The sequence below is a fragment of the Macaca fascicularis genome, chromosome 7 (genome assembly GCF_037993035.2).
Source record: "Macaca fascicularis isolate 582-1 chromosome 7, T2T-MFA8v1.1".
NCBI classification, from domain to species: Eukaryota; Metazoa; Chordata; class Mammalia; order Primates; family Cercopithecidae; genus Macaca; species Macaca fascicularis.
Window position 1 is genome coordinate 162,156,177 of NC_088381.1, and position 10,757 is coordinate 162,166,933.

A 10,757-nucleotide genomic window follows, 5' to 3' on the forward strand; every position below is an offset into this window, starting at 1 on the left:
GTAGTTGGGATCCAGGCATGTGCCAATACACCTGGCTAAGTTCTGTATATTTTGTATGGACGGAATTTTGCCATGTTGCCCAGGCTGGAACTCCTGGACTTAAGTGATCCGCCCTCCTTGGCCTCCGAAAGTTCTGGGATTGCAGGTATGAGTCACTGTACCTGGCCAGCTCTTCCTTCTTGATAGGTTGCCTTGTGTGCACCTGCTCGTGGCTGGGGTCCATCACTGCACTGAACATAATGCTCTGTGTCACTTTTGTTTGGGTAAGTGCCCAGTTTCTCCTGACATCATAGTCTCCTGGGGATCTGTGTGGACCCCTCCCATCCACTGTGGTATCCATCACATGAACAAAGACTGGAGTCTTTAGGGACTTGATAAGATGCCTTGTGTGCACCCAGAAGGCTGCCTTAAGACCATCTGTTAGAGTGTGGGCAGAAATTTTAGAACTTGTATTTCTACTTATACCTCATTCTTTAAAACACCTCCAGAGAATGAGGCTTCTCTGGCAGGAAGTGAGACTTCGCCCTGACAGTGAATGGAGCATCAGGGGACACCCAAGAATGCCTGTCACCAGGGTAGGAGCTGCGAATAACCACGAACTTCCTCCTTGGGGAACAAGGGAATCCAAAAAAAGTCTAACTTACTTATAAATGTAGTCATCTCCCATCCGATGTTATTTCTCTTTGTTTTAAAAAAAATTGTTTTATTTTATTTTTAAATTATTTATTATTTTTCAGTTTTCCAAAGGCTGAAGCTAAGAAATTCTCTCTTGTCCTTAAGGTCTTATGCAAGGCGTCTCTGTTTCAGAGAGGCCTTCTTTGACCATCCCATCTAAGGAGGGCCTCTGTTATTCTCACCTGATGACATTCATCACATAGCCTGGCCTAATGGTAGTGGGAGCCAAAGGTTAGGAGAATGAAGGGAAACAGTTCCGTCCCTGCCATATCTGGGTCTCCAGAGGGGGAGGCTGGAGCTGTCTCATGGGTCATGGGCAGGAGCCCTCAGCAGTGACAGCTTCTGAGGGGCCAGGAAAATGGCAGGAAGGAGCAAGATGCTGAGACCTCCAGATGAGACAGAAGCAGACAGATGCCCCTTCTGCTGTTCTCTGGGTAGTGGATGCTGATCCCTTGGAGGGGAGGAGAGGCAGCCTTCTCAGTCACCCCTTCATACCTGAGCCCTTGGGGAAAAGGCCCCAGCTTTTGTTCCTGGACACTTGGCCTCTCTTTGCTGGGTTCAGCAGTGCAGGCAGTCCTTGGGAGGAAGATGGGGACCAGGATGCTCCCCTTGTGGGGCTTGGGCTGCCTTTGTCCTCTGGGGGGCTCACAGCCTAGGTCTCTGTCCCACAAAATACAGGGGAGTTTCAGGAGCAGCAGACACGCATGTGCCTCAGCATAGAAAATGTATGGGGGCAGAAGGACAGCTGCATGTCATCCAGACCAGACCTGCCTCCTTGTGAAACCTCCATGCTTGGGAGTTCCCTACTGCCTCTGAGGCTCTCCAGGGCTACCCAAAGGTCCCCCTCCTCTCGCTGGCTTCTCAGAGGTATTGCCTTCCACCCACGCTGCCATGGACACCCCCAATTACACATCCCTCTCCAGTTCTCTCACTGAGCAGCTGGGACTTACTTCCTCCTGGGACATCTTTCTCTTTGCCTCCCTCCTCCTCTGTCAGACTTCCATTCGCCTTTCAAGGCCCAAGCCTTTTGCCTCCTCTTCCAGGAAGCCTCCCCAGGTATGAGAACAGATCCCTGCCTCCTCTGTGCTCCCTGCTCGTGGCTGGGGTCCATCACTGCACTGAACATAATGCTCTGTGTCACTTTTGTTTGGGTAAGTGCCCAGTTTCTCCTGACATCATAGTCTCCTGGGGATCTGTGTGGACCCCTCCCATCCACTGTGGTATCCATCACATGAACAAAGACTGGAGTCTTTAGGGACTGATAGAGTTTGGATGTTTGTACCCTCCCAATCTCATGTTAAAATGTGATTCCCCAGTGTTGGAAGTGGGGCCTAGTGGCAGGTGTTTCGGTCACGGGGGTGGATCCCTCATGAATGACTCAGTGCCCTCCCCACAGTAATGAGTGTTTTCACTCTATTCGTTCACAAGACAGCTGGCTACTTAAAAGAGCCTGGCATCTCTCTTGCTCCCTCTCTTGCCACGTGACATACCTGTTCCTCCTTCCCCTTCTGCAACTGTAAGCTTCCTGAGGCCCTCACCAGCAGTAAATGCTGGCGCCATGCTTCTTGTACAGTCTGCAGAACTGTGGCCCCAATAGAGCTCTTTTCTTTATAAATGGCCCAGCTTCAGGTATTCCCTTACTGCTCCCCAAAATAGACTAACACAGTGAGGGTGTGGTCAGAGTTCCAGGTCTTCATGCACGAACTCAGCCTCTCCTTCAATTTTCCAGACACAGTTTGGTGACCAAACCGGACTCAGCCTTCTCCTCTCAAAGTGCCCAGAGCCCCAGTGTAACACTTGACACATTGTCTTTTCCTGCTGGCTGGCTTATCAGCCTTCTGACAAGACTGTGAGGTTGAGCAAGGGAAGGATGGTGTTCTTGCTCATTCTGGGTATCTAGTGCCATTAATGAAGAGGAGCAGAGGGCTCTACCGTCAGCGGTTCCCGAAGTGCCCTGGCCACCCCTCACCCCTGCCTCCCAACAGGAGCCTGTGACAATGCCACCATTGAATAAGGGGGAAATTGAGGCCCAGAAAAGGCCCATGAATGGCCCTGGGTCATACAGCCCATCCCTGTAAGGCTGAGACCAACCAAAGCTGATTCTCTGCATGGCCAACCACCTCCCTCTGCCCCTCCATGACAAGGTAGGCTGGGAGAGGGGGAGAACTGGAAACCTCTAGCTCAGAACTCCAACCAGAGCTGCAAGAAACAAAGACAGGGAGATGCATCTGCATGTGACCTTTATTCCTCATGTTTCTCTGACTTGAGTGGAGGTTTTGGAGGTTCATCTTGGGGTACATTTTCTGTTGCCTCATTTCCTTCAGCCTCGGGTTCAGCTGGGAGAGAAGAAGGTGACTTCCCCAAGTAGGCCCCCAACGCTGACCCAACAGAGGCCAGGAGGATGTTGGATGATGTGGAGAGTCCGGCTGCCCCTGTGGAGGAGACAGAGAATGAGCACAGGGGTCTGGCAATGGCCCAGAAATCCCACCTAGATCCCTCCTCCAGGTCCTAAAAATCCCAGGGATCTGCTTTGGGTAGAAGCTGCTAGAGGCAGCTAAAAGACAGCTCAGGGGTGAATTCACGGACACTGAGATAGAGTCATCCACAGACAGACCCTAAGAGATACAGCGCCCCTTACTTTACACGGGAGGCCACTGAGGCCCAGAGAGGGCAGGGGACCTTGCCCAGGTCACCCAGGTGTCAGAGCCCAGGCATGGCTCTTGGCCTGGGTTCCTTTCCTCTTCTCCCTATCCAGCACCCCATCACCCTATCCACTCCCACCCCAAACCTCCCTCAGAAGGAGCCAGAAGAAGGGACAGTGAGGGAGAGACTGAAGACCCAGGAAGCTGAGGGTCATGGAACTGCAGGGCAAGGAGAGGGCCTCCCTCAGGCTCAGCCTCAGGGCTGGATCTTCTCCCAGCTCTGGGGGTCCTGTCCAGGACACTTACCCACAGACTGCAGAATAGCCACCAGGCTCCCCGCAGAAACCCCACCGCCGTTGGCGATGGCTGCTGCGGACATCATCTTGGCTGCTATGGAGGACGCGGCGATTCCTGCCCCAGTGAAGCCCATGGCACTGAGCACCACGGGCACAGCCCCCACTGCCAGGGCTGTGGGGAGAGAGAAGCTGAGTGCAGAGGTGGGCTCAGGAGAAGGGACCCCCCCTGCACCCCCCCGGCTTAGGAATTCCTTGACAGTTTCGGACGACTGTCAGCTTGAGCAATAGAGACATGGCAGCTTAGGGGGCTCGTGGTGAAGAAAAGGTGGAGTGTGGAGCCAGGTGAGGCAAAGATGTCATAGAAGGACCAGGCATAGCCCTGGTTTGCCTCTAACTTGCTGTGTGATGCTGGAGAAGTCAATATCCTTTATTGGGTCTCAAGTTTGTGTGGTGTGTGTGTGTGTGTGTGTGTGTGTGTGTGTGTGTCCATGCATAAATGTGAAATAAGCCATGTGGAGTTTACCTGCAAACCCTTTTTCAAATGAAATCTTCCTCCTATGCTTATTCTACATAAGGACTAGAGGACAAGCTGGGGCTGGAATGGGAGTGAGCTTTTCCCTGGAGTATTTTGATGCTGCTCCCGGCCCCTATGGCTCACTCAGGCAACTCAGGCAGCTTCGGAAGTGGAGGGTGAGTGGGGAGAGCCAGCTCTGCGCCTCATCTCTGCGGTCTCCCAGCACCCCCAGGACCAGGCTAGGTGAGGGCCTAGAGACAGGAGAGCTGGGCAACTTACCTCCTCCCACTACAGCAGCAGCTGCCTGTTCTAGAGAGAGAGAGCCAGGGGAAGAGGGGAAGGCAGAGGGAGAGGGTAAAGGGGAGAAAGGGGAGAGAGAGAGGCACAAAGGGAGGGGGAGGGAAAGGAGGTAGAAAAGGAGGGGGAGGGAGGAAGGGAGGGAGAGGGAGTCAGTAGGTCAGCTGGTTGATGAAGTCAGGGAAGGAAGCTATTCAATGTCCCTTCCTGGGCTGGGGAAGGGGAGGCCTGCCCCAAGCCCACCCTGCCCGCCCCCTGGGGAAGCAAGACTCACTCATCATGCTGAGGCCGTCTCCAGGTCACAACTCGGCCCAGGAAATGAGAGCGTTGTTGGTATGTTACTTCCCCCTCCACCCAATAGGGACACGCCCACTCTGGCAGCCCCAGAGAGACGCAGACTCCGCCCCGCCGCCCCACCCCGCTCGCCCGGGCGCGGTCCGGACTCCCGGCTCGCCAGCCCCGGCTTGACGACGGATCTACCGAAGAGAAAAGAGCTGGAAACAACCTGGAAGACATAGCAAGTGAGTCATGCTTCCCAATTGCTGTAGCACCGGCCCCCACTCCAACCCCGCCAATAACAGAAGAGCTGTTAGCTGCAAAAGCCAAAACCAAAACCAAAAGCAACACAACAATAATAAACAAACAAAATGCACGGAGAAAAACGATGTTTAATTTAATTTAATAAACGATGTTTAACTTCCAGAGAGACACTAATATAAATACATTCTGGCAGTTTTCCTTCCAGCCTATGTCTCCGCTGAATGTGTAAACACCCCCTCCACCACCGGCCAAGTTCCCATCACACTCTGCCTTGCAAATTACTCACTTCAGTTAATCAACCATTTAGATTTCCCCAGGCTGTTTAATATTCTTCAACAAGATTTTTTAAAAGTCAACTTTATTAAGGTGTATGTAATTTACACAAAGTAAAATTCACCCTTTTAGTGTACACTTCCATGAGTCTGGGCGACTTTGACAGCTCTGATTCAGACCTTTTTTTTAACATGCCCCGCCCCCTCCTCCATTAAATTCTCTCAAGCGCTTTCGGAGTCACCCCCACCCTGCTCCTGGCAACCATCCCCGCCCATTTGCCTTTTCCAGAACTTCAATATGATATTTAATGGTCATTAAATATTCCATCCTCGTGGGTTCAACGTATCAGCCCCCTCCCCCACCCTTTTAAGGGTTTAAAGTCTAATTTTCGCTCTGATAAGTTATTTTAGCATGAAGCGCTAACATTAAGGGGCACAAGTATTTTCTGTATATTCCTGGAGGTGGAACTGCTGGGCCAGAAACTATGCATTTTTTATAGCACCTGATACCTACGTTGTAATGTTGGCATTCAAAAATGTTGTCATCAGTTTACATTTTCCCAGAAGTATGTGGGAGGATCTATTTTTTTTCTCCTCCTCACTGACAACTAGCTTTGTCGTTAAGAAACAATAACAAAAAAACCCTTTGTTGATTTAATAGGTGACTTATTTTAGTATACATTGCTCTTCACCACTAGTGAGACTAAACTATTTTTAAGTTTATTACCTTCATGTACTCCTTATTTTGTGAGTTATCTTGTCATATTCTTGGATCCTTGTTCTACTGAAGTATTTTTTTCCTTACTGATATATAGGAATTAATGATATATTAATTATCTTCATCCATTCTCATAGATGTTGCAAATTTTTATTTATGCTTCATTCCTGCCTTTTTGGTGTTTTTTTAAAACAGAAAAGTGTTTAATATTTATGCAAACTTACCAATATTTTACTTTATTATTTTTGTCTTTAGAAAAGGCCATTTCTACTAGCTATTCAATACACTGTCACTTGTATTTTCTTTAGATTCTTCTGGGGTTTGCTATTTAAGATTTACTTTAATCCATCTGGAATTTAGATTGGTACATATAGTGTTTTATGTATCCATATATGTCTTAGCCAGTTGTTCCACTACCATTATTAAATCATCTTAAATTTCATCTTCGATTTGATATTTCATCTTTATATTCAAAACTCATTAGCTGGTATATATACCAGTATATCTATTTGGATATTTTCTGTTCTGTTCCAAAAAGCTATCTCTTCTGGCAACAATATCTCACTGTTTCAATCTTATAAATTTATTATCTGATTTAAAATCTGACTGTGCACAGCAGTATCAGAATTGTTAATCCAGGGCTACACATTTTTTATGAAGATTAAAAAATACTTTGTAATGCTCTCTACTATCCTGAAATGAAATTCATAGATAACATCCTCTATTATAGTTACACACAAGGTATTGCCCAAAAAAAGAGAAATAAAAGAAAATTATTTGTAATAAAATAGTGTATATTTCAATATGTACATGCTCAAGCACTATTACACCAAAAGGTATAATGAAAGAATGAGTTGTTTGCACCCATATAAGTTGGGATTTAAGATGATACAATATTCAATGGTAAATTCTTAATTTTTTTTTTTTTCTTGAGATGGAGTCTTGCTCTGTCGCCCAGGCTGTAGTGCAGTGGCGGGATCTCAGCTCACTGTAACATCCGCCTCCTAGATTCAAGCAATTCTCCTGCCTCAGCCTCCCAAGTAGCTAGGATTACAGGAGCACGTCACCATTTTGTATTTTTAGTAGAGACGGAGTTTCATCATGTTGGCCAGGCTGGTTTCAAACTCCTGACCTCATCATCCGCCCGCTTCAGCCTCCCAAAGTGCTGGGATTACAGGCGTGAGCCACTGCACCCGGCCAATGCCTGTTTTCTTATATTTGATGTTTCAAAACAAGGATCTAAGAGACGTATCTATATATTTATATACATATATCTACATTTAAGCACTATGAATGAGGGAGCTGCAAATACAGGCTGCAGTACATTGCTACCGGTGACATGATTTTCTGAAATGGTGAATAACTCTTGGTAAAATTCAGAACAAATCAAAGTACGATTTCTCCCTGATTTACAAGATAACAAAATTCCTAAAAATTCAATCTATATTAAAACTATGCCCAAAACACATAAAACATGGTTAAGTTCTAGGCCTAAATAATTATGAGCTTTTTGCTTGTATGATGAGATCTTTGAAATTTATACAGGGTAACTTTCAGCTGTGCAGGATTGTCTTATCTATTTCAGTTGTCAGGCCCCTGTCCCCACCGAAGAGCTAAATACAAGCATCCCCTCGCCAATTGCTGACGAATAAAAGCACACCATCAGATTTCCAAAATGCCCCCTAGGGGGCAGTACCATCCTGTAAAAACTACTGCCTTAACCTACTGCCTTAGTATTAATAGTTAAAAACTACTGCCTGCCCTGGGCGACAGAGCGAGACTCCGTCTCAAAAAAAAAAAAAAAAAAAAAAAAAAAAAAAAACAAACAAACAAAACAAAACAAAAAAACTACTGCCTGCTAAAAACTACTGCCTTAGTTAAAAACGTGCAAGTGTTTATAATTACTTATGGAGAAAATAAAACAAAATAAACAAAACCAATGGCATTGACATTTTTGGCATTAGTTTTAGGACTAATTTGTGCATATTGAGTATTTCAGGACTAATTTGTGCATATTGAGTATTTAACGTGTGCATAAGAACTTGGCGTATGGGGCAGATTACTTATAATTCCAATTTTAATGATGTGCTTCCATAAGAGACTTAATCTTATGATTATAAAGTTGAAAGGTATTCTACTTTAAAAACAATTTTGTTAACAAATATTGTTTAAGAAAACAACACTCAAAATTATATGTCTATTTTATTAAATTTGTAAAATTCATCTGTGTTCATGGGAAGTCTTTGCTTGTTAGAGACATATGCAGTGTTTAAAAAGAAAATTGACAATGTTCCTATATTTGTACACACACACACACCCACATACACATGCACACACAAAAGGAAACTAGATTATGTTAATATACACGTAACCTAAAATATTTCGGAGAATTTGGTCAACTAAATTGTAAAAGTCCCCTTAGATTTACAAATAGAATATTAGGATTTTAATTAAAGCTAAGAACTTAAGGATTACTAGATTTTTAGTTTATTTCAGTAAATTGAATATTAATCTAAAAACCCAAATAACCTTTAGTGTTTATAAAAGCTGCTTTCAAGGATAACCCAAAATTCGAGTGTGTACCAGCTGCCTTTTTTTTTTTTGAGACAGAGTCTCACTCTGTTGTCCAGAATGGAGTGCAGTGGCACTATCTTGGCTCACTGCAACCTCTGCCTCCCGGCTTCAAGTGATTCCCTGCCTCAGCTTCCCAAGTAGCTGGGATTATAGGTGTGCACCACCATGCTCAGCTAATTTTTATATATTTACTAGAGACGAGGTTTTACCATGTTGGCCAGGCTGGTCTCAAACTCCTAACCTCAAGTGATCCGCCCGCTTCGGCTTCCCAAAATGTTGGGATTACGGGCGTGAGCCACTGCGCCCCGACACTAGCTGCCTTCTAACACACCCTAAGCCAACTGGACCTCTCCTGACTTCCTGGAATATGCAAATAAAGACTGTAAGCCTCAAGCAAACACAAATAAAGCACTTAAACCTAAAGGAAAACATTATTATTTATCTGAGCACAATAAAATTAAGAATCTCTGCTCAACAAAAGGCACGATGACAAGAATAAAAAGTCATGCCACATAGTGGGAGAAAATACTTACCATACACATAACTGACAAATAATTGATATTCAAAATATATCAGTGTCACCTTGATACCAAAGCCTGACAAAGGCATTAAAAAAGAACTACAGAAAAATATCCCTTGCAAACACACATGCAAATATCCTGAACAAAATACTAGCAAATCAAATCTACAAATATATAAAAGAGACTTATGTCATGACCTCATGAGGTTAATATAAGGTGAGTTCAACATTTAAAAATCAATTAATGTACCACATGTACAGAATAAGGAAAAAATATTGTATGTGCATGTCAATACATGCTTTGATTAAAAATTCTGAGCAATTTAGGAATAAAGGGAACTTCTTCAACCTTCTAAAGTTTTCTATTAAAAAAAAACAACAAATATCATGCTTAGTGCTGCTGTATTGAATGCATTCTAACTTAGATTGGAAGCAGAAAGATGTAAAACTTTCTTTATTCATGTACAACATTGTTGTTTATGTAGAAAGTACTAAGGAATCTACAAACAACTGCTAGACCTAAGTGAATTTAACAACATTGCAAATATCAATTGCATTTATAAATATCAGCCACACAAGTTCAAATGAAACATCAATAGCATCCAACTGTTTTCACGTGACACAATAGCATCCAAACTGAAATATTTAGGAATAAATTATGAAAACACATGCAGGACATAGAGATCGAAACTACAAAATATTGCTGAGAGAAATTCAAGTGGATCCCCCCAAAAAAGATAAATTACATTCATGGATTGGGAGACTGAATTTTAAGATGTATTAAGTTGTTAATACATCACAAACTGGTCTATAGATTCAAAGCAATCCCAATAGAAATTCCAGCAGGCTTTAATTTAATTTTTTGTGTGAAATTGACATGATGTTTCTAAAATACGTATGGAAATGCAAAGGCCATAGAATATCGTTTTTTCTGTTTTTTTTTTTTTTTTTTAAATTAAAAGATAAAGTTGGAAGATTAACACTGGAGTAAGTACTTAATTTTAAGACAGTATAAAGCTACATAATAAAGACAGTGTGATGTTGGTGTGAGGATAGGCAGAGAGATAGGTGGGACAGAATAGAAATCCCATAAGTAAACCTAAACATATATGGTCAACTGAGTTTCAACAAAAGTACTAAGGTAATTCAGTAGGGATGGTAATTGTTTCAGTTGATCCTGGAATTACTGAAGATCCATGTGGCAGGCTAAATAATTAGCCCAAAGATATCAGGTCCTAATCCCTGGAACCTGTGAATGTTACTTGTATTAGTCTGTTCTTATCATACAAATAAAGTCATACCAGAGACTGGGTAATTTATAAAGAAAAAGAGGTTTAATGGACTCATAGTTCCATATGGCTGGGGAGGCCTCACAGTCATGGCAGAAGGTGAAGGAGGGAGCAAAAGCATGTCTTACATGGCAGCAGTCAAGAGAGCGTGTGCAGGGGAACTGCTCTTTATAAAACTATCAGATCTCATGAGACTTACTCACTGTCATGAGAATAGCATGGGAAAACATCCCCCCCATGATTCAATTACCTCGTGCTGGGTGCCTCCCGTGACGTGTGGGGGTCATGGGAGCTACTATTCAAGATGAGATTTGGGTGGGGACACAGCCAAACCATATTATTACCTTTTATGCAAAAGAATCTTTGCAGATGTTATTAAGTTAAGGATCTTGAGACTGTGAGATATCCTGGATAATCTGT

At 43.9% G+C, this 10,757-nt stretch overlaps 1 protein-coding gene across 2 annotated transcripts; it reads right to left on the minus strand.

Annotated features, from left to right (window-relative positions):
• Positions 1–2,898: 2,898 nt before the first annotated feature.
• Positions 2,899–4,746, minus strand: IFI27L2 (interferon alpha inducible protein 27 like 2). 2 transcript variants are annotated; one of them, XM_005562096.4, is made up of 4 exons: positions 4,699–4,746; positions 4,407–4,436; positions 3,624–3,785; positions 2,899–3,107 (listed from the first exon to the last, which is right to left on the minus strand). In XM_005562096.4, exons 1-4 carry the CDS (start codon positions 4,703–4,705, stop codon positions 2,917–2,919), a joined length of 390 nt encoding a protein of 129 aa, XP_005562153.3. In that variant the 5' UTR covers positions 4,706–4,746; the 3' UTR covers positions 2,899–2,916. The 2 variants fall into 2 exon arrangements, with proteins under 2 accessions (XP_005562153.3, XP_073854253.1); XM_073998152.1 differs by lacking the exon at positions 4,407–4,436.
• Between the last annotated feature and the right edge of the window lie 6,011 nt (positions 4,747–10,757).